The sequence below is a fragment of the Ranitomeya imitator genome, chromosome 3, assembly GCF_032444005.1.
Source record: "Ranitomeya imitator isolate aRanImi1 chromosome 3, aRanImi1.pri, whole genome shotgun sequence".
Lineage (NCBI taxonomy): Eukaryota > Metazoa > Chordata > Amphibia > Anura > Dendrobatidae > Ranitomeya > Ranitomeya imitator.
The window spans coordinates 425,186,397-425,211,434 of NC_091284.1; the positions used below are offsets into that span (position 1 = coordinate 425,186,397).

General features: G+C 41.5%; 1 protein-coding gene across 2 annotated transcripts in view; it reads left to right on the forward strand.

The window, feature by feature from the left end:
• The window catches only part of USP32 (ubiquitin specific peptidase 32), a 347,736-nt gene that overhangs the window by 164,201 nt on the left and 158,497 nt on the right, over positions 1-25,038 (forward strand). For both annotated transcript variants that reach the window (XM_069757228.1, XM_069757227.1), the window contains exons 6-10: positions 3,230-3,361; positions 6,425-6,532; positions 17,363-17,478; positions 18,452-18,514; positions 21,229-21,312. In XM_069757228.1, coding sequence (XP_069613329.1) covers positions 3,230-3,361; positions 6,425-6,532; positions 17,363-17,478; positions 18,452-18,514; positions 21,229-21,312 — 503 coding nt within the window. The remainder of the gene's footprint in view (positions 1-3,229; positions 3,362-6,424; positions 6,533-17,362; positions 17,479-18,451; positions 18,515-21,228; positions 21,313-25,038) is intronic.

A 25,038-nucleotide genomic window follows, 5' to 3' on the forward strand; every position in this document is an offset into this window, starting at 1 on the left:
CGCTATGCTGTTTAACGATTGGATTAATTCTTTTTATATATTGATAGCTCGGGCCATTCTGAACATGGCAATACCAAATATGTGTATATTTGTTTTTTTTTTTTTATTGTTTTTTTTTTTAATGGGGCTAATGGGGGTGATTTGAACTTCCATTAAAAAACTTTTTTTTTTTTATTTGCTTCAATAGTCTCCATGGGAGACCAGAAGCTGCGATCATCCGATCGCTTGTGATACATCAGCCTTGCTCTGTATAGCAGAAATGCTCAGTTGCAATGAGTGCCGACTGCTGGGCGGCACTCATAACTATCCGGCTATGACAACCACAGGGGCCTCCTGCAGACCCCGGGTTGTCATGCCAACCCATCGGCATTCCGCGGTCATGTGACACGGGCTCCAATGGGCAGGGTTAATGACGCGCTTCCTACGCGTGCATGTTAAATGCCGCTGTCAGTTAGACAGCAGCATTTAACATATTATCAGCCACGGAAGGATCGTGATTCCACCCGCGGCTGTTAGGGGCACATGACAGCTGATCAGATCAAACTGGGGGAGGCGTCCAATGTCTGATATACAAGTCATTGAACGTTAAGGGGTTAAGTTAAATTGCATATCTAATGCTCAAATTGAAATGATATTAAAGGGATCTGTCAGCAGGTTTTTCCATTTAGCTTGATGGCAGTATAATGTAGGGACAAAGAGCATGGTTCCAGCGATGTCAGTTATCATGGTGTGTGCTTTAATTTTAATATACCATAATCAATGCTTTATCATCAGGAGATTATCACTGCTAGACACTGTCTTGTGGAAGCCAGTCCAGCTAATCTGTGTAACACCACTCCAACCACTGGTTGGCAGCTTGCTGACAATGTACAGTGTACACGTGAACCTGGCAATCAACTCCTCATTTATAGCACTGCTATATGTACAACAGAGAAAACAAGGGACCTGATTCATCAAGACCACCATTGTTTAATTGTTTACACATTTTTTGATTCATGAAGAGGCATGTGCGTCTTCATGAATTAGGAAAGTTGCACATGTGGCATGCGTTTCTTGCAAACTGACTACTGTGTGGCTGCAACAAACATGCCGAATCTTCTCATGACTTGGAATTACAATTGTATGTAGGATTAAGGTAAATTACCTGGTGAATTAAACATGGATTGGTTTTAATTTCCAATAAAGGTGTGAAAAGAGTGGCACTCACCAGCTGAGATAAAACATATCACATTATTAACATGCAGGACTAAGAGCGCTTCACAAGACGGAGAGGCAGCATTGCAGAGAAGGCCATTGGGTGTCCTCACATTTCACCATTTCATGAAATGGCCGTCCTCTGTAACCCTGCCTACCTGCCCTCTGCTTTCTTAGGGGCTGTGTGTCCTGCATATTAATAAAGGGGCAAGTTTTATTGCAATTGGGGAGTGCCACTTTTTTTTTTTTTTTTTTTTTACATCCGTTTACTGAGTCTGTAAGAACTCACTCGTATGCCGATCCTAATCAGATAATTTTCTGTTGTGATGTATTGGATTTAATGCATTTCTACAAATTTATAGAAAAACAGATAGGTTGGCTAATTTCAGCTACAATATTTATTTGCATGATATAACAAGCACTGGCAAATTTACGGCATTTGTCAAACAAAAAATTAATTTAAAAAAATTGCATGTATCATCATTTTCCAAGACCCATAAGTGTTTCATTTTTCGGTCGCTGAGGCTGACTGCTTGATATTTTGCGCCCTGAGATATTTTTTTTTTAAATATACCATTTTGGGATAGATGCCAAATTTTAATCACTTTTCATTGCATTTTTTTTGCAATGTTGCATCTGGCGAAAGACAAAATGTTGGCGTTTTTGATTTTTCTTTTCTTCTCATTAACGCAATTGCCAATCTCCTTAATATTTTGATGGCTCTGGTGGAACTACGTTTGTATTCTTTATTTTTACATATACACACCACACACACCACACACACCACACACACCACACACACCACACACACCACACACACATTTATTTTAATCAAATTTTTTTAATCTGTAGTTTGTAGTCCCCTTTGTGGATAAATGTTTGAAGTCATCACACTGCAGTGAGGAGAGCAGACTGTCAATTCTCTTGTGGGGGCGTGTTCTTCTTTCCCCAGTATGTTGCTGCCTGCTTATGATTGGTCAGCATCAGACAGTACACACCCCCAGTGAAATCTCTCTGGTAATGCCTTCTTGGACATAGAATATATTAACTGCTTAGGTGCCAAAGACTTTGATTGCTAATATCTCTGTAATGGAGAGGCAAAATGAAACAAGAAATTAAGATTTATTCTGCTCAGCTTGCCACTATTACATAGTCTGTTCAGTTCAACATGTGACAATTTGGTGAAAAGTCCTCTTTAACTTCAAAGGCTGATTTTAGCAATAGGTCTGATGATGGTTTCACAGTTAGCATAAAAAGATGACCTGTTAATTTTATTTTTTGTTAAAGATTTTGTTTGACTTCTTGCATAGTGTATGGAAATATGTTATGTCTGGTTTTACCATATTTGTATAAGCCGCATATTTACAGCTCTTAAACATCCATTCTTATTTTGTGCCCCATGATGGTATGTGTGGTGCATCAGTTCTGTGCCTAGATAATGCTCTCTGACTAGCTTTGGTGTACTTTGCCAGCAAAATTGTGTCCTTGGATATTTTGTTCAGATGTTGGCAGCCATGTCACTGTTGTCAGCCTTTTTTGAGAGGAAAAGTTTGACTGCAGTGTCCTTCATTTGAGATTACTGACAGGAGGCACAAGGTATAAAGTACAATATATTTTTCTGACACCACTTTTACATCAATTTTCTCGACATTTGATAACCCCTAACCGTTTTATTTTGATGTTAAGTTGACATTTAATATCAGAAGTGTCAGCTTTATTGTATTTTGTACTTGCAGTGAAAATTATACTTTTTTTTTTTTTACTTTTTATGCCAAAATATCTTTGTTTATAAAAGAAAAACATTTGTAGGATGTGTTTTGTTATACTGGTTTATGTTCTCTCAATGTATTTATGGTATTTTTAAGCCTTTGTTAGTGTGTATTGATTATGCATTAGGCGTTTACTAGTATGTTCTTACAGGAAGGCTGGAGAAATACATACTTTTCAATGAATCTGCATTTTTATATCCATGAGTATGTAAATTACTAGTACAGATAAGGATGTTAACATGCTCTTTTATGCATTTCATTAATAGTGGAAGAATCTGACATCATTGACCTGGAGAAAAGATATTGGCTGTTAAAGGCTCAGTCAAGGACAGGACGCTTTGACCTGGAAACGTTTGTTCCTTTGATTTCCCCACCAATTCATCAGTCCTTGAGTGAAGGTAATAGACACATATAATGAAACCTGATAACTAATAGAACATATAATGGCTTTATGAACTCCCTTGTAAACCTGGATATCCAGGACTAAAAAAAAAAAAAAAAACTGCCTTAAACTACGTTCAGACTAGCGTTGCGCGCCGCTGCGTCGGCGACGCAACGCACAACGCACGCAAAAACGCGGCAAAACGCACGCAAAAACGCTGCGTTTTGCGACGCGTGCGTCGTTTTTTGCCGAAAATCGGACGCAAGAAAAATGCAACTTGTTGCGTTTTCTTGGTCCGACACTTGCGGCAAAAAAGACGCATGCGTCGCAAAACGCAACAAACAAAAACGCATGCGTCCCCCATGTTAAACATAGGGGCGCATGACGCGTGCGTCGCCGCTGCGTCGCCCGACGCACACTAGCACAACGCTAGTCTGAACGTAGCCTAAGCACCACCAACAGGCAGGTAGCTGCTATCTACCTGTCCATTGTGCCCGGTGCTGAGCCGGCTCGAAGCAGTCGTAGACTTCTGCTGACGTCACGTCAACAGAGTGCTCATTTCTTTTCCTGTTGAAAGTACGGAACTACTGGTGTCATACTGATTGACCGCATGCTCTCCGCTGTTTAATTGGGGCAAGCCAGCTGTCAATCAGCATGATGCCAGTAGTCCCGCCCTGTCAACAAGATGAGAAATTGCTGCTCTGTTGACACGGAGCAGCTCAATATACGGCAGGAGCAGTCAATGACCGGCGCTGGGTACAATAGACAGATAGTTGCCTCTGTTAGCAACTACATGCCTGTTAGTTCTTAGGCACATTTTTTTTTTTAAAGTCCCGGATATCCTATATAAGTACACCTATCTCAATAGTTTTTAATATTGTGAAAGACCATATATGTCTATTTTACCTAGTTTGTTGTTTCTGAATATATACTTATGGTTTTGTAGATTGCGTCTCATACAAGCACAACTCTTTAGACAATTTTTCCCCGATGGAAACCACCACTATTTTATATATAGAATTTTGAAAAAACGCTGATGACAAAGCCACCAGAAAAGATATTAAAAAGATGTCAGAAAAAAACGCTATGTTCTCGTACAGTAGGGGAAATAATTATTTGATACCTTGCTGATTTTGTATGTTTGCCCACTGACAAAGACATGAACAGTCTATAAATTGTAAGGGTAGGTTACCGTAATTTTAACATTGAGAGATAGAATATCAAAAATAAAATCCAGAAAATCACATTGTGTAAATTATATAAATGTATTTGCATTTTGCAATGAGAAATAAGTATTTGATCCCTCTGGTAAACAAGACTTAATACTTAGTGGCAAAACCCTTGTTGGCAAGCACAGCAGTTAGACATTTTTTGTAGTCTATGATGAGGTTTGCGCACGTCAGGAGGAATTTTGGTCCACTCCTCTTTGCAGATCATCTCTAAATCATTAAGATTTTGAGGCTGTCGCTTGGCAACTCGGAGCTTCAACTCTTTCCATAAGTTTTCTGTGGGATTAAGCTCTGGAGACTTGCTAGGCCACGCCATGACCTTAATGTGCTTTTCGAGCCACTCCTTTGTTGCCTTGGCTGCATGTTTTGGGTCATTGTCTTGCTGGAAGATCCAGCCACGACCCATTTTTAATGTCTTGGCAGAGGGAAGGAGGTTGTCACTCAGGATTTTGCGGTACATGGCTCCATCCATTCTCCCATTGATGCAGGGAAGTAGTCCTGTGCCCTTAGCAGAGAAACACCCCCAAAACATAATGTTTCCACCTCCATGCTTGACAGTGGGGATGGTGTTCTTTGGGTCATAGGCAGCATTTAACTTCCTCCAAACATGGCGAGTTGAGTTAATGTCGAAGAGCTCAATTTTTGTCTTATCTGACCACAGCACCTTCTCCCAATCATTCACAGAATCATCCAGGTGTTCTTTGGCAAACTTCAGACAGGCCTGCACATGTGCCTTCTGAAGCTGGGGGACCTTGCGGGCACTGCAGGATTTTAAACCTTTATGGCGTAATGTGTTACCAATGGTTTTCTTGGTGACTGTGGTCCCAGCTGCCTTGAGATCATTAACAAGATCCCCCCTGTGTAGTTTTAGGTTGATCTCTCACCTTCCTCATGGTCATGGATACCCCACGAAGTGATATTTTGCATGATGACCCAGATCGATGTCGATTGACAGTCATTTTGTATTTCTTCCATTGTCTTACTATTGCACCAACAGTTGTCTTCTTCTCACACAGGGTATTTCTTATGGTTTTGTTGCCCATTCCAGCTTTGTTCAGGTCTATGATCTTGTCACTGACATCCTTACAATGCTCTTTGGTCTTGCCCGTGTTGTAGAGGTTAGAGTCTGACTAATTAATTGAGTCTGTGGACAGGAGTTATTTTTATAAAGGTGACTATGTAAGACAGCTGTCTTTAATGCAGGTAACGAGTTGATTAAGAGCGTCTAACTGGTCTGTAGGAGCCAGAACTCTTAATGGTTAGTAGGGGATCAAATACTTATTTCTCACTGTAAAATGCAAATTAATTTGTATATTTTATACAATGTGATTTTCTGGATTTTAGTTTTGATAATCTATTTCTCAATGTTAAAATTAACCTACCCTTAAAATTATAGACTGTTCATGTCTTTGTCAGTGGGCAAGCTTACAAAATCAGCAAGGGATCAAATAATTATTTCTCCCACTGTACCCTTAGTCTTTTTTTTTTCTCTTTGACGTATACAACTTTCTCAGGTCAGTATTTTTGGTCAGTATTCCAAAATTCCTATTCCTATTGCAGCAGGCGGCAACCAATCAGACACTGGACACTGTTGACGTCACTTATCTCCGGACATTAGCTCCGGACATTAGCTCCGGACATTAGCTCCGGACAAAGCCACGGAAGTTGGCACAAATTGCAGGAAGTAGTATTCTAGGCAATTATATATTAGAAAATGTTATTCTTTACTAATTTTTTGGCTTAGTATTATAGGCATAATTAGTTTTGAGGCTAATTACACATAGTTAATTGTTAGAATCTTACAAGAACAAGTCTAGTCCAGATTAAGACCTTTTCTTTTCTTATTTAAGGGTTGTTTAATGCTTTTGATGAAAATCGTGACAACCACATAGACTTCAAGGAAATATCTTGTGGCTTATCTGCGTGCTGCAGAGGACCACTAGCTGAGCGACAAAAATGTAAGTATCATTTTGCTTTTTATAGAGAAAGAACCCTTGTTTCTGGCCAAACTGATGATGACTGTGGCCTGTTGTGGTTATTGCCCTTAGCAATTGATTATATGTATGTGGCCATCTTCATGCATTGGCATTTCATGGTCCATGTACAAATTGCAATTTGCGGATCAACCACGGGTGCCCTGACCCATACTAACAGTTTCTTATATGCCTAAGAGGCTGTTAGTTTGAGTTTGAAGACCCACGGTTGGTGGGGAAATTGTGGGCTACACATGGGCTGTGAAATGTGTACTTGTTAAAGAGAATCTGTCAGTGGGATCAATCCGTTTAAGCTGTTTTGATGGGCATGCAGGTCATTGAAAGCTGAATAAAATGTCATCTTGAGATCTGCGATACGATGTCTTATTCCAGAGAAATCCATTTTTTCCTTATAAATGAGCTGTATTTTATCTATGGGCCAAGCACAGATCTCCCTGAGGATCTAACCCAGAGATTGTGAATGGAAGAGGAGTTACTAGTGTCGGACATGCAAGTCAGGATAGCAGACTGTCAGTCAGTACATGTCTCACACTGGTAATGCCCCCTTTCATTTAACCCCTTACCGACATCTGGTGTAGTAGTACGCCGATGTCGGTATCCCCCCCCCCCCTTTGATATGAGCTCCGGCGGTGAGCCCACATCTTTTCCGGTACATGTCAGCTGTTTTGAACAGCTTACATGTGCCCCCAATAGCTGCGGGTGAAATAATAATCCACCTATGGCTATTAACTAGTTAGATGCCGCTGTCAAACTCTGACAGCTGCATTTTAAATGGCGCTTCCAGCAATCGTGCCAGAAATACGTACACCGGTGAACCCCATCACGTGATCGGGGGTCATCGGTTCGTCGACATGACAACCAGAGGTCTCCTGGAGACCTCTATGGTTGTCAGTGCCGGATTGCAATGAGCGCCACCCAGTGGTCGGCACTCATAGCAAGTCAGTAATTCAGCTACATAGAGGCGATCTGACCATCGCCTCTATGTAGCAGAGCCGATCGAGCTATGGCAGCTTCTAGCCTCCTATGAAAACTATTGAAGCATGCCAAAAGTTAGAGAAAAATGTTTTTAAAAATATAAAAAAAAGTATATAAATGTTCAAATCGCCCCCCTTTTGCCTCATTCAAAATAAAACAATAAAAAAAAATCAAACATGCACATATTTGGTATCGACACGTTCAGAATCACCCGATTTATCAATAAAAAAAAGATTAACCTGTTTGCTAAACGGCGTAGCGATTAAAAAAAAAAAAGTCTAAACGCCAGAATTGTTTTTTTGGTGGCCGCAGCATATTGCATTAAAATGCAATAGCCGGCGTTAAAAAGAACGTATCTGCACCAAAATGGTACAAACGTCAGCTCGGCATGCCAAAAATAAGCCCTCACCCAACCCGACATCACAAAAAATGGAGACGCTACAGGTATCTGAATATGGTGCAATTTATTTATTTAAGCAAAGTTTGAAATTTTTTTCACCTCTTAGATAAAAAAGAATTTAGACATATTTGGCATCTATGAACTCTTAATGACCTGGAGAATCATAATAATCAGGTCAGTTTTAGCATTTAGTGAACCTAGCAAAAAAGCCAAACAAAAATCAAGTGTGGGATTGCTCTTTGTTTGCAATTTCACCGCACTTGGAATTTTTTTCCCCGTTTTCTAGTACACGACATGGTAAAACCAATTGAATCGTTCAAAAATACATCCCGCAAAAAATAAGCCCACATATGGCCATAGTGAGGGAAAAATAAAAAAGTTATGACTCCGGGAAGGAGGGAGCGAAAAACGAATACGCAAAACCGAAAAAAAGCTCCGGTCATGAAGGGATTAAAATATGCTCTGGAGGCAGAGTCACAGTGAGATCTATGTCCGACCCATAGATCTTAACAGCTCATTAATTTATAAGAAGAATGTAGATTCCCTGGAACAATAAGGCATCAGATTATATATATCAAGGTATCATTTTATTCCGCTGCCTTTGACCTACTTGAGCATATAGACAGTTTAGTAGGGTTGATTGTACTGGCAGCTTCCCTTCAAGCCTGCCTTCCTGGGACTAAGCACTTGTCTAAATGTCGAATTGTATGTTCCTTATTTTTATTCCACATTTTTCAGCAATATTGGATACCGGCTTCTTGGCATTTTAGTATTGGCGGCACAGATTTGTTATTTGCGTTTAAAAAAAATCTAATGTAGAGTTGCTGGACTAGAAAAACTTTTTTTCAGCGACTAAATGAAGCATAATGTTTACAAATGCTGAGCAGAATGTGTTTGAAGGCGGTCTAAGGCTTTAAATCATAAATCGGGAATCAATTACCGTATATACCAGAGTATAAGCCGACCCGAGTATAAGCCGACCACCCCCTAATTTTGCCACAAAAAGCTGGGAAAACTAAATGACTCGAGTATAAGCCTAGGGTGGGAAATGCAGCCGCTACCGGTAAATGTAAGGGCGTTCCAAAAGGGAAGGGACGATACAAAATAAATGTACATATATGTGTACATTTATCAAAACTTCCTTCTCGCCCCCAATGGGAGATAGATATACCGTATATACTCGAGTATAAGCCGACCCGAGTATAAGCCGACCCCCCCCAATTTTGCCACAAAAAACTGGGAAAACTTAATGACTCGAGTATAAGCCTAGGGTGGGAAATGCAGCCGCTACCAGTAAATGTCAAAAGTAAAAAAAGATACCAATAAAAGTCAAATCAATTGAGGCATCAGTACGTTGTGTTTTTGAATATCCATATTGAATCAGGAGCCCCATATAATGCTCCATAAAGTTTATGATGGCCCCATAAGATGCTCCATAGACACATTTGCCCAATATAATGCTGCACAAATGTTGATTATGGCCCCATAAGATGCTCCATGAAGATATTTGCCCCATATAGTGATATTTGCCCTATATAGTGCTGCACAAACCTTGATTATGGCCCCATAAGATGCTCCATACAGACACTTGCCCCATGTAGTGCTGCACAAATGTTGATTATGGCCCCATACAGACACCTGCCCCATATAGTGCTGCACAAACTTTATGGCCCCATAAAATGCTCCATACAGACACTTGCCCCATTTGCTGTTGCTGCGATAAAAAAAAAAAAAAATCACATACTCACCTCTCCGTCGCTCAGGCTTCTGGCACTTTCAATATTCACCTGACTTCATTCCGGCGCCGCTCCATCTTCAGCGTCTTCTGCTCTGACGTTCAGGCAGGGGGCACGCCCTAACCATGTCACCGCGCCCTCTGACCTGAGCGTCACTGCAGAAGACGCAGCGGCGCCCGGAACGAGGAGCAGGTGAATATTACTCAGCGCTGTGCTCCGCTCCCCGTTATACTCACCTGCTCCTGGCGCTGTGCAGATCCTGCTTCCCTGATGCCGCAGCTTCTTCCTGTACTGAGTTGTCACCGTTACCGCTCATTACAGTAAAGAATATGCGGCTCCACCCCTATGGGAGGTGGAGCTGCATATTCATTACTGTAATGAGCGGTAACGGTGACAGCTCAGTACAGGAAGAAGCTGCCGGCGCCGGAGAAGCATGGACTGCAGGGACCATGAGTAGGTGAGCATTATTAGACAGCTCCCCCTCCCCTGCCTACCCCTGGGTATGACTCGAGTATAAGCCGAGAGGGGGACTTTCAGCCCAAAAAAATGGGCTGAAAATCTCGGCTTATACTCGAGTATATACGGTAGCTCATTCCTGTGTCATCATAAGAGAGGAGTTTATCAGGCGAAATTCACATTTGCTTATTAACGTGGATATTCCTTGCAAGCTCTATTCACAAACAAGTTATTCCCCATTAATTTAATGTTCCTTTTATATTTGCAGACCTGAAAGCATGATAAACATATAAACAAAAAACATAAAATATCGAGTAAAATATCGATATTTGCAGATGATACAAAACTATGTAAAGCAGTTAATACAAGAGAAGATAGTATTCTGCTACATATGGATCTGGATAAGTTGGAAACTTGGGCTGAAAGGTGGCAGATGAGGTTTAACAATGATAAATGTAAGGTTATACACATGGGAAGAAGGAATGAATATCACCATTACACACTGAATGGGAAACCACTGGGTAAATCTGACAGGGAGAAGGACTTGGGGATCCTAGTTAATGATAAACTTACCTGGAGCAGCCAGTGCCAGGCAGCAGCTGCCAAGGCAAACAGGATCATGGGGTGCATTAAAAGAGGTCTGGATACACAGGATGAGAGCATTATACTGCCTCTGTACAAATCCCTAGTTAGACCGCACATGGAGTACTGTGTCCAGTTTTGGGCACCGGTGCTCAGGAAGGATATAATGGAACTAGAGAGAGTACAAAGGAGGGCAACAAAATTAATAAAGGGGATGGGAGAACTACAATACCCAGATAGATTAGCGAAATTAGGATTATTTAGTCTAGAAAAAAGACGACTGAGGGGCGATCTAATAACCATGTATAAGTATATAAGGGGACAATACAAATATCTCGCTGAGGATCTGTTTATACCAAAGAAGGTGACGGGCACAAGGGGGCATTCTTTGCGTCTGGAGGAGAGAAGGTTTTTCCACCAACATAGAAGAGGATTCTTTACTGTTAGGGCAGTGAGAATCTGGAATTGCTTGCCTGAGGAGGTGGTGATGGCGAACTCAGTCGAGGGGTTCAAGAGAGGCCTGGATGTCTTCCTGGAGCAGAACAATATTGTATCATACAATTAGGTTCTGTAGAAGGACGTAGATCTGGGGATTTATTATGATGGAATATAGGCTGGACTGGATGGACAAATGTCTTTTTTCGGCCTTACTAACTATGTTACTATGTTACTATGTTACTATAAGATCTAAAAAAAAATCTGTAGAATTGAGAGTCCTCAGTGGTTGCTACCTGACTTTCAATTCTACATATTTTTCTATCCACTGGCTAACACAGTACCAAAATATATATCTTTCCTGTGAAAAAAAAATCCTCATACTCACCTTACCGCTCACTTTTCCGGCCCCTCCGCTTCTCACAGTCACTCGTCCTGTCCTTGACGAATCTTCTTTTCAACGCTGGTTGCACTAAAAATATCCGGGCATGGGTTCTGTGCAAGCGTACATAAAGGTCACAATGTCCGCCTTGACCTTATGCACTTATGCGTAGAACTGTCCCAGCCTAGCGGAAGAGGCCATGTGATTTCATCCTTTGCATCGGTAATCAGAAGATGCAGCGAAGAGCTGAGGAGCCATAGAGGTGAATGGTAAGGAGTGTATAAGTATGCATCATGTTTTATTTGAATTTTTTGATGGACCTTTTATGGTTCCGAAAATGCCCCAATTTTGTTGAATGTGCGCAGGAAGCGTATTACAAAAGAACTACTTTTTGGTGAATGCAAATTTTTGTTAAATTTGAGTAGAATTCAATTGCACTCGGATATATTTGCGTATCTCTAGTCATAATTGTAGCGAACAAACTGTAGGTCTCAAGCTTCTTTTACATATGTATGTCTTTTATTTTTGTGTTAATGTATATTTTATAAGGTCACAATTCATGACCTCAGCTGTGATGAGTAAGTACCGTATATACTCGAGTATAAGCCGACCCGAGTATAAGCCGACCCCCCTAATTTTGCCACAAAAAACTGGGAAAACTTATTGACTCGAGTATAAGCCTAGGGTGGAAATGCAGCATTTACCGGTGAATTTCAAAAATAAAAATAGATCATTATTTCCCCATAGCTGTGCCATATAGTGCTCTGCACCGTTCATATTTCCCCATAGGTGTGAACCATATAGTGCTCTGCACCGTTCATTGTGCCCCCTAGCTGTGCCATATACGGTGCTCTGCACCGTTCACTGTGCCCCATAGCTGTGCTGTGCCATATACGGTGCTCTGCACCGTTCACTGTGCCCCATACATAGCTGTGCTGTGCCATATACGGTGCTCTGCACCGTTCACTGTGCCCCATACATAGCTGTGCTGTGCCATATACGGTGCTCTGCACCGTTCACTGTGCCCCATACATAGCTGTGCTGTGCCATATACGGTGCTCTGCACCGTTCACTGTGCCCCATACATAGCTGTGCTGTGCCATATACGGTGCTCTGCACCGTTCACTGTGCCCCATAGCTGTGCTGTGCCATATACGGTGCTCTGCACCGTTCACTGTGCCCCATAGCTGTGCTGTGCCATATACGGTGCTCTGCACCGTTCACTGTGCCCCATAGCTGTGCTGTGCCATATACGGTGCTCTGCACCGTTCACTGTGCCCCATAGATGTTCCACATAAATTTGTGCCGCCGCTGCCGCAATAAAGAAAAAAAAACACATACTCACCTCCCTTGATTGCAGCTCCCGGCGTCTCGTTCCGGCGCCTCCATCTTCCCGGCGTCTCTGCTCTGACTGATCAGGCAGAGGGCGCCGCGCACACTATATGCGTCATCGCGCCCTCTGCCTGAACAGTCAGAGAGCAGAGACGCCGGGAAGATGGAGGCGCCGGCCGGGAAGATGGATCGGCGCCCGGCGGCTGGAACGTGGACAGGTGAATATAACATACTCACCTAGTCCTGGCGATCCTCGCGCTGTCCCCTCCTGTCTTCGGTGCCGCAGCTTCTTTCTCTATCAGCGGTCACCGGCACCGCTGATTAGAGAAATGAATAAGCGGCTCCGCCCCTATGGGAGGTGGAGCCGCTTATTCATTTCTGTAATGAGCGGTCCCACGTGACCGCTGAAGAGAGGAAGAAACTGCAGCACAGAAGCCCGTGGGACGGCAGGGACAGCGCGAGGATCGCTGGGACTAGGTAAGTATGCGTCAGCGCCCTCACCCCCTCACCCGCCGACCCCACCGCTACCGTGACTCGAGTATAAGCCGAGGGGGGCACTTTCAGCCCAAAAATTTGGGCTGAAAATCTCGGCTTATACTCGAGTATATACGGTATATACTGTAATATGACCTGGTAGCGCAAAAAGTAAATCTGCACTGACCAGTAAATGATCACGTAATCTTCTCTCTGAGCTGAGACTGAAAGGACTTAAGTCTACAAGCAGTCTTAGGCCGGCATCACACTAGCGAGTTTTACGGATGTATGAGAGGTGCAGAAAATACGGATTGCATACAGTACAATGCTTCTCTATTCCCCAGCTCCTATCTGCCGTATTTTTACTGATTCGTATTATACGGTTTTCTACGGCCGTAGAAAATCGCAGCATGCTGCGTTTGTCACCGTATTGCGCAAAAAATACGCCAATGAAAGTCTATGGGGGCGAGAAAAATACGGATTACACACAGACCAACAGTGACACTTGCGAGAAATACACATCGGTGTTAGAGAGAAAAGCCGGCAATTCAGTGCGGTGTACAGTAAAATCACACTGACAGGTTAGAAAAGAATAGCTAAGATAAATGTCTACTCATAGTATAGGGGTGTGTATATATATATATATATATATGTGTGTGTCAGTGAGACACATATATGTATATATATTAATATTTCATACAGCGCTAGATAGCTTAAAAGCCGGTAATTCAATTGCCGGCTTTTGCTATCTCCTTCCCAAACCCGACATGATATGAGACATGGTTTACATACAGTAAACCATCTCATATCCCTTTTTTTTTTTGCATATTCCACACTACTAATGTTAGTAGTGTGTATGTGCAAAATTTGGGCGCTCTAGCTATTAAATTAAAGGGTTAAATCGCGGGAAAAAATTGGCGTGGGCTCCTGCACAATTTTCTCCACCAGAGTGGTAAAGCCAGTGACTGAAGGCAGATATTAATAGCCTGGAGAGGGTCCATGGTTATTGGCCCCCCTGGCTAAAAACATCTACCCCAAGCCACCCCAGAAAGGGCTGGAAGATGCGCCTATTCTGGCACTTGGCCACTCTCTTCCCATTCCTGTGTAGCGGTGGGATATGGGGTAATGAAGGGTTAGGCCATGTTCACACCATCCTTTTTTTAATGCGGAATCGCCGCGATTTTCCCTCTGCGGGTCCGCAGCTGTTTTCCATGCAGGGTACATTACAATGTACCCTATGGAAAACAGGAACTGCTGTGCCCACATTGCGGAAAATCGCGAAAAAAGCTGCGCTGAATAGCCACGGTAAAAAAGAAGTACCATGTCACTTCTTTTTGCGGAACTGCAGCGGTTCTGCACCCATAGACCTCCATTGTGAGGTCAAACCCGCAGTAAAACCCGCAGATGAAAAAAATATCTGCGGGTTTTCTGCGGTTTGTGGTGCAGAACCGCTGCAGTGTAGCTGCCCCCCCGTGCCCCAATCCCACCCCCCCCGTGCTCCGATGCCACCCCCCGTGCTCCGACGCCCCCCCCGTCCCCTCATCTCCCCCCCTTATACTTACCCGGCCTCCCGGTGTCCGTCCGGCCGTCTTCTCCCTGGGCGCCGCCATCTTGCAAAATGGCGGGCGCATGCGCAGTGCGCCCGCCGAATCTGCCGGCCGGCAGATTCGTTCCAAAGTGCATTTTGATCACTGAGAGAGGTTATATCTCAGTGATCAAAATAAAAAAAATAGTAAATGACCCTTTGTCACCCCCATAAGTAGGGACAATAAAAAAATTAAGAATTTTTTTTTTCTCCACTAAGGTTAGAATAGGGTTAGGGTTAGGGGTAGGGTTAGGGTATTTTCAGCCATTTTAACCCTAAAAAACTTCCTAGAAAACACACAGACTCTGCATAGAAAACTGCATAAAAAAACGCATCAAAATACGCACCAAAAAAGCACCAAAAAAAGGACCCGCGTTTTCTGCCAAGAGCTGCGGTTTTTAGTCCTGAAAAAAAAGGAGGGAAATCAGGAACGTGTGAACATAGCCTAAATGCCACCTTGCTATTGTAAGGTGACATTAAGCCAGGTTAATAATAGAGAAGCGTCAATTGTGACACCTATCCATTATTAATCCAATAGTATGAAATGGTTAATAAAACACACATAATTACAAAGTATTTTAATGAAATAAAGACACAGGTTGTTGTAATATTTTATTATACTGGTAATCCACCTGAAGACCCTTGTCACCTGGAACAAATATAAAAAAAACAAACAACAATATTTCATACCTTCCGATGATCAGTCTCGTCCCACGCTGTCACACCCTGCCTACGGATGACATACGGATCACTATTTTGGGGACTTTTGTGCGTATTACAGCTGTAAATAACGGACCGTATTTTTATACGCTGAGTGCGAGGCCGGCCTTATGAGGGTGATGGGAGGGAGAAGGATGCTAAACCACAAGTCTCCTGAAGTTCTTCTGTGATGGCGCTGTGTTTGTAATTTTCATCTGGTTAGTGGTGCTGTTTTTCACTGCTTACGAAATGTATGTTTGATTTTATTACATTTTACATTTTATTTTTCTAAAAAAAAACATATTAAACTAAAAATGATAATTTGTAAAAAAAAAAAAAAATCTTACGTTTTTGAACCTTTTGCCTCCATATCATAGCCAAAGGAACTATGTGTGCCATGTTATTGTTTGCTAAGAGTTATTAATGTATGTTGATTTTTCAATAAGGCAATTACCGTGTCTCACCGAAAGTAAGGCCTATCCTGAAAATAAGCCACAGCATGATTTTTTTTGAGGATGCTTAAAATATAAGCCCTGCTCCAAAAATAAGCCCAAGTTGTGGTTCAGTAAGAAAATGTCTTGCAGAATACTGCAGGACCATTCATCAAAGAGAGGAGACGCTCCCTAAAGTATCACACTTACCAGACCCCAAACAATTCGAACTGGCAAGTGCCGATGGTGGGTGCGCTCTCGCAGAGATCTGTGTCACTGTCCCTCGCACATTTCACTGCAGCTCTCATACACGGATCGGGTACCAGTATCACTCTGTTCCCAAGCACAAGCGTTCTTTCCCATCACCAGGAGGAACCAACCGCTGTCAGGAGGACCTGACGGTGACCATAATTGTTTGGGGTCTGGTGAGTGCGATTCTTTTAGGAGTAAATCCATACTAGCAATCAGCCCAAGTACATAGAGAATAATAATTGTAAATTGAAGTAGATAATTTAAACCACAAATACGCCATGTGCCCACCACTATAAGACTGGTGTATAAGGTTCTGCCCTATGAGAACAGCAGATCAGATAAGGAAGTGTGCAACTGAACCGGTAACATGATTAACCCAAAATGTATTAACACAATTTAGATGAATTTTTATTGAAAAAGGCAAATTTGAATATAAATATATCAATTAGCCAGTCAAATAATTCATCATATAGTAAGTACTACAGTTTCCAATAGGAATTCCTGTTGGAAATTGTAGATCTTGTCATTTGATGAGTACTCCACCTTTCATACCTTTCCCTATTTATTTATGCATTGCCATCTACATGCTAATTGATATCTTTACATTTTAATTAGCATTTTTCAATTATGGTAAATGTATTTTATCTAAATTTAGTTACAAATTTTTCTTTTGGGGATTATTGTTCATTGAATATAAGACATCCCCAGAAAATAAGCCCTAGCGCACCTTTTGGCCGCCCAAAAATAAAAGACCCTATCTTATTTTCTGAGAAACGTAATAATAAGATTCATTTGGCTTCTACATTTTTAGACTGGGAAGCCAAAGGTTCCCAAGAAGTATTTTTTTTCAACCCTGGAGCTCCATTTAGAAACTGTATTTTCACATTAAAAATCTAACCTTTTAAGGCCTCGTCTATTCTTGGTTTTTTTTTTTTTTTTTTTTTTTTACTATTGATTTAAGAAAAAAAGATAGAAGAGAACAATATTGAGCATATAAAAAAAGTACCAGTGTGAAGGAACACGTACATTATATCTTTTTTTTCCCCCTTAAATAGTTTGCTTCAAGGTATTTGACATAGACCGTGATGGTGTTTTGTCTCGTACTGACCTGGAAGAGATGGTTCTTGCACTACTAGAAGTCTGGAAAGATAACCGCACTGATGCCATACCTGTAAGCGCTCCACTCACTTTTCTTGTAACTGTCAGTCAATATAATATTATTATTGATATTGTATTACGGATTACCCTTTTAGAAGTAATGGTGGCATTGAGTTTCTATCTGCCCACTTCTTTAGCAAGCAGATTACAGCTTTTTTTTCTAGTTAAGACCCTGATTTTGTATTTCTAATAGGTTCATCTGACAGTAGAATGTTGTAGGGGCTGAGACTCTGACTCCAGTGATGTATCCCTTACTGGGCTGCTTGCTGTCATTTTGATAAAATCAGTATTTTATCTGCTGCAGATGTAAAAGTTCTCTGAATGCCGATCCCTGTATAACACTAGCCCACAACACTGATTGGCTGCTTTCTGGCCTTGTACAATGTACACAGAAAGCAGCCAATCAGTGATGGGGCGAGTTATACAGAGCTCATGAATATGCTTGACTACCTGGCAGCAGTTTTACTAGTCCTCTAGTGTTAATGTCCTGCTAATAAATCAATGATTCTGTCAAAGCTACACTAAGCAGCCAAGCAAGTAATGATTGGGTGGCAAATAAACTGGTGGCAGATGCCCTTTAAGAGCCACTTCATCTCTCCTCCACCTCACCATTATTTAATAAAAACAGAAAAACACTGGCCAAATTAGTCTTGTACAAGAACAGACGGTCAGTACTGTCAGAATATTGAAGTCTGGGGACAGTAGAGGGGGGATTGAAAATTGCTGTGTCGAGAAGGGGTTGAATCTGAGAGGCTTGTTAGGAAAGTACTGTGAGAAATGATTTGAAGATTAGGATTAAACCATAGTCTGTAGCATCATATGGTGAACTGACACCTGGCAGGAAATCTGCACAGTAGCGCACAAAGAGCTCATGTCTAGCAACTGCATTTCTACACTTTTCCCTGATGCCATTTTTCATGCTTTTATTGGATTCTTGCTGCTGTTACAGCTCACATTGGGTTACTGATATTCTTAACTTTTTGCAGGAGTTACACTTGAATCTTTCTGATATCATCGACAATATATTAAAAACTCATGACACAACAAAGGTAAGCTGCTCCATATTTGGTACATCTGTATTTTTACCCGAATTCATACAATTAGTTTAAAAGGGTCTGCCCAACTCCGCAATTTGAGATAACACTGGTTTATATGCTGCGGACACTGGTAGCTTGTATCACAGAAACAGCCAAAAAGATTGTGCTTCTATGTTTTTGGAACTCCCACAGAAATGATTGAGTATTAAAGGGAACACGTCACCAGGTTTGCTGTTTTCCCCATATGAGACACGGCCACCACCTTTCAGCGCTCGTATATACAAGTGCTTCTCACTAAATTAGAATATCAGCAAAAAGTTAATTTATTTCAGTTCTTCAATACAAACAGTGAATCTTGTACATTAGTCATTACAAACAGAGTGATCTATTTGAAGTGTTTTTGTTTTCTGTTAATGTTGATGATTATGGCTTACAGCCAATGAAAACCCAAAAGTCATTATCTCAGTAAATTAGAATACTTTAGAACACAAGCTTGAAAAATGATTTTAAAATCCGAAATGTTGGTCTACTGAAATGTATGGACAATAAATACTCAATACTTGGCCAGGTCTCCTTTTGCATCAATTACTGCATCAATGCGGCGTGGCATGGAGGCGAACAGTCTGTGGCACTGCTGAGGTGTTATGGATTCTCAGGTTTAATGACAGCAGCTTTCAGCTCGTCTGCATTGCTGGGTCTGGTGTCTCATCTTCTTGACAATACCCCATAGATTCAATCTGGGGTTAAGGTCAGGCGAGTTTGCTGGCCAATAAAGCACAGTGATACTGTTGTTTTAAAACCAGGTGTTAGTACTTTTGGCAGTGTGGACAGGTGCCAAGTCCTGCTGGAGAATGAAATTTCCATCTCCAAAAAGCTTGTCGGCAGAGGGAAGCATGAAGTGCTCTAAAATTTCCTGGTAGACGGTTGCACTGACTTTGGCCTTGATAAAACACAGTGGACCTACACCAGCAGATGACATGGCTCCCCAAACCATCACTGATTGTGGAAACTTCACACGAGACCTCAAGCAGCTTGGGTTGTGTGCCTCTCCACTCTTCCTCCAGACTCTGGGACCTGGATTTCCAAATAAAATCCAAAATTTACTTTCATCTGAAAACAACAACTTGGACCACTGAGCAACAGTCCAGTTCTTTTTCTCCTTGGCCCAGGTAGGACGCTTCTGGCATTGTCTATTGGTCATGAGTGGCTTGACACAAGGAATGCGACACTTGTAGCTCATGTCCTGTATATGTCAGTATGTGGTGGCTCTTGAAGCAATGACTCCAGCAGCAGTCCACTCCTTGTGAATCTCCCCCAAATTTTTGAATGGCCTTTTCTTAACAATCCTTTCAAGGCTGATTATCCCAGTTGCTTGAGCACCTTTTTCTACCACACTTTTTCCTTCCACTCAACTTTCCATTAATATGCTTGGATACAACACTCTATGAACAGTCAGCTTCTTTAGCAATGACCTTTTGTGGCTTACCGTCCTTGTGGAGTGTGTCAGTGACTGCCTTCTGGACATCTGTCCTACTGAAACAGACTAAAGGACATTTTTAAATGCTTGGGAAGCCTTTGCAGGTGTTTTTGTTAATTATTCTAATTTACTGAGATAATGACTTTTGGGTTTTCATTGGCTGTAAGCCATAATCATCAACATTAACAGAAATAAACACTTGAAATAGATCAGATCAAATTTGCGAGACTCTTGTCCAGTGGTCAGGTTGGTAGTCTGTGGCTGCCATGCCAGAGTATTGAGAACCTCCTACTACCTGTGACATTATAGTGTCTCATCTGATTGGGCAGCCGTAATGTAATGTCTAAGGCCCATCAGATCCCACGTGACTCCTGGACAAGGTCTCTGTGAATCTTTTTGCTAAGTTGTTTTTCTTGGGCTTAATGCTTAATGCCAAATAGATAAAAGATCTTGAACGGTGGGAAAAACTGCACTCTGTGTACTTGATAAGCTTTTTAAAGCACAATTCCAACTTTTTTTTTTTGTTTTAATTATTTTCTAGTCTTATACTTGTCAGCCACCGCCTTCAGCTCTTCTTGGCGTTGCTCCTGTCCCACACTGCCCATATTGTGACCGCAACGTCTGACTGACTGGAAGTCAGAGGTATCGGTCACAAGTCTCCTAGACTTACTCAGAGTTGTAACTTACGGGTCTTCTAGCAAACGCTGGGGCGATCTGGTGGGTTACAAACTGCTGGAGATCGAAAGGAATGGTGCCAGGAACAGCTGAAGACTCGGTCTTGTAAGTGTAAGACTGGGGGCAGTTAAGTTGCACCACTCCAGAGCTGCAAAAAAATTTGATAACTGCTTTGGATGTGTTTTAAGATTCATCCACTCACTATTGTTGTAATTTAAGAAACCTCTGCTAGTAATAATGATTAATAAAAATAAATACCTGTTTGTAATAATGTTTACTTTTACAAATAACATTCTCATCTGCTAATACTTGTACTGATAATACCGGTGTAATGAATGTAAATCACTTTCAATCCACTCAAAATTTTTTGTTGCTCAGTGCTCAAAAAAAGATAAAATTCAAGGGGTTAAATACATTTTATGGGTTATTACCAACTACTTATTATGGCTTCACTTAAAGCAGTCAGCCCAGTTTTTTGCTGTTAATGATTTTTTTTCTTGTTATTCCACTGCTTGTTTAATCTGGCACTGGTAATAATTGTGATTTTTTATTTTACTTATTTATTTTTTTTTAGAGTGGGCACCTTACCCTGGAAGATTACCAGATATGGAGTGTTAAAAGTGCTCTTGCCAATGAGTTTTTAAACCTTCTTTTCCAGGTAAGGATTTTAATCATATCATAAATAATGGAATAGTCTTCTACATGAGTCATTGTTTGTGCCCTGTTTGTATGAGAAAAACTATCGTTTATTTGTTTCTTTAAATGTCACTTGCCATTTGCAGGAGCCTAACAGCTATGCTTCTATTCACATCATTTCCTAGAACATCCTAAACACGTTTTACATTGTGAGTTAAAGGGACTCTGTCACCTGAATTTGGAGGGAACAATCTTCAGCCATAGGGGCGGGGTTTTCGGGTGTTTGATTCACCCTTTCCTTACCCACTGGCTGCAATATTAGATTGAAGTTCATTCTCTGTCCTCCATAGTACATGCCTGCACAAGGCAATCTTACCTTGCGCAGGCGTGTACTATGGAGGACAGAGAATGAACTTCAATCCAATATTTCAGCCAGCGGGTAAGGAAAGGGTGAATCAAACACCCGAAAACGCCGCCCCTATGGCTGAAGATTGTTCCCTCCAAATTCAGGTGACAGAGTCCCTTTAAAGGGCTTGTCTGATCACTAGATACAGATGTGCTATCCATGGAGTAGGAGTTGTGACAAGGTGCAAACAGAGGTGTACTTCGCTTGCTGCATCGAATTGAGCTGCAGTTCCGTGCTAAGTACTGCAGAAGAGCTCTTGCAACCAATAATGTTGACATGTGACATTTGATTGCATGTTATAAATATTAAGTCAAGATAGTGATATCAAAAGTTGAGAAGAGATCTTTGGCACATATGAGGAAATGAATAAAATTTAAACAGCAAAGGCATTTAATCTCTTAAGTAATATGGTTGTAAACTTAGTTCACACATTCGAAGTTAAAGGGAACCTGTCACCCCCAAAATCGATGGTGAGGTAAGCTCGCCGTCATCAGGGGCTTATCTACAGCATTCTGTAATGCAGTAGATAAGCCCCCGATGTAACCTGAAAGAGGAGAAAAAGACATTAGATTATACTCACCCAGGGGCGGTCCCGCTGCGGTCCGGTCAAATGGGTGTCTCGGGTCCGCTCCGGCGCCTCCTACCTTCATTCCATGATGTCCTCTTCTGGTCTTCACGCCGCGGCTCCACCGCAGGTATGCTTTGTTTGCCCTGTTGAGGGCAGAGCAAAGTACCTCAGTGCGCAGGCACCGAGCCTCTCTGACCTTTCCGGCGCCTGCGCACTGCAGTACTTTGCTCTGCCTTCAACAGGGCAGACAAAGTACACCTCATTGATGGGATTTGAATAAGTCGATTGCAACACACAAACCTAAGAATATTAGTGAATAGGAGGCCACAGCTATGAAGATTTTATTGATTTATTCTTCAGTGATGCAGCCAGAAGTTGTTGTCTAGCTGTGTATTACATTTGCAGCAGTTGATTACAGCCAAATAGTGCCGTACTAAGTACTAAAGGCGCTTGCAAGAAAGGGGTTTTTATAATTGTGAGTCTGCAGTGGTCAGTAAATGTAGCATTTTGTGCTAAAGCTTTCATCCTCTGAAGTATGCCCCCTGGCGTTATTCCGTCTCCAAGCTTTATCCGTACTCCCAGTGGCCAATCAGCTGGCCGAGCATGCGCAGTTCCTGTCGTCATAAAAAAGTTCCTCCACTCCCCATCCCAAGTGTGCACAACGTGTGTGAGACGCTCACACATCGCTAACATTGTTCTGCTTCACATGTGCGCAGTCCGAGCTGTGTGAGCGCGGGAAACCTCTCTCTGCAATGTTGCAATTTAGATTTTAAACCCCCATGGCTATATCATTTCTTAAATCAGACGCCTGGCACCTTATCAAAATGCTACTCAATTAAATTTTTTTTTTTTTTTTAATGAGAAAATGGATAAAATTGATATTTGTTTAATTTGTGCAGAGATTATACATACCGCTCGGGTCTACTTCTAGGGTTAAGCAACCAACAAATAGCATTTCTGTTTTTTTTTTTCCTTTTTTTTTTAAATTGGTTTTCTATGACATTCATTGGGAAAACTAAGTTACAAGGTATTTTTATAATTTGTGCCATTTCATAAGCAGTAATGCCAAATATGTGTAATCTATATTTACTTCCCAATAATAAGGAACTTAAAAGGGAAAAACGGGTATCATCTTTTCTTTATTCTTTGTTTTTTTTTTTTATGATTTTTTTTTTTAAAGCATTCTTTTAATTTTGCTGGTGTGTTACACAGAAAACATTGACCCCGATTCATCAAGATCAACGTTGTTAATGCTATTCTTGATGAGGACCATGCAGGAATAAGAGGCTTGATGAATTTGGCGCATCTTATTATTGGCATGTGCCTTGCCGGAAATGTTACTTCACTAAGGGACTAAAGTAACATTTCTGGCATAAAAAACACCAGCACTATTGATAAATTTGACATATAAGCGTAACCACATCCCGAGTCCTCCGCAAAGTTTGCCAAATTTGTTTGAGGTGCCCAAAGCTGGTGCAAAAATGCCCATATTAATAAAATGTGCATCTTTTCAAAGTGTTTTATGACCGCTTATTGGTGAAAACACTATGATATATAGTCTCTTACACAGGGTCAGGAGTAGATTAGCACATCATAGAGATCGCCCCTGGCCCTGCAGCTTGTACCCAGTCTGGTACCACCTCCTCCTTCACACTGGCAGCAGTAAGAAAGGAGTGGAGTATGGCATTTTAAACCACTGTAGCTCTGCCTGCACTGTAGCTACAGAAGCAATGATCTAGGGCTTGTTTTAAAGGTTATAAATACAAAAGTCCACTGAAACATAGTAACTTGTTAACAAAACTGGTCCTATGCCATCGTAAAAGACCAGTAAATAATAGAAATGGACACTCCCAATAACCTAAATCTTACAGAAAACATGGAGTTAGAGTCCACAGTATGTAAAACAAATACATTTTATTAAATACAAAAGCTTAAAAAATGAGAAAAAAATAGTATATAGAAAAAGTCAACAAGCAGAAAAAAGGCTCAGGTGTGAAGGACATTCAATATACAAGTGCTGGCCAGCTTACCCATAACGTTGCCTGTGTGATGTGTGGTCCAATGCAGCCCCGACGCGCGTTTTGCATAGTTTTCCTCTGGGGGCTGTTGTTTTAAAGGTGCAATTCTGAACTTTACAACAAGACCACAATTGCGGCTGTAGTTGCGACCCAGACAGATATCAGAGGTTAAAGGGAGTCTGTAGCGTGGGCTGCAGACACACATTCAGCTTAGAATCTCCACTTTTCAAGAAACCAAGATCTCGTTTGTAGGCATTAGTATGGCCCTTGGTAACCAGGATGTATCTCATACGTGCCACTCTGCTAAAACTTGTAAGATACGCCTTTCACAGGGAAAGGGTTAAAAATACAGAATGTAGGTGATGAAAGCTGTCATCCTTGCTGGAAAACTTGCGCCTGGCGTTTCTATTATCTCTGACTATCCTAGGGAAAGGCAAGCGGCAGCTTTTATGTAGAAACGGCACATGAAAGAGCAGCTGTACTTTGGTTATTGGTTAATCGGTCATCTCATTATGTGCCGCTGAAAATGTTCTTAATCCTGAGAAATTCTGAGAGAGGGCCGGAATCAATCAGTCACACACTATTACCCATAGTCAGGTTGATTAAATAAATGACAGTAAAAGAGATGGCATTAGGAGAAGTGATGAAAACTGGCCCTTTTTGCCCGTACATTTTCCATTATGGCAGAGTTAAACTATGCAAGATTCTTTTCATGCTGATGAGAAATCGGGCTTATCTTTTGCTACATTCCTTTTC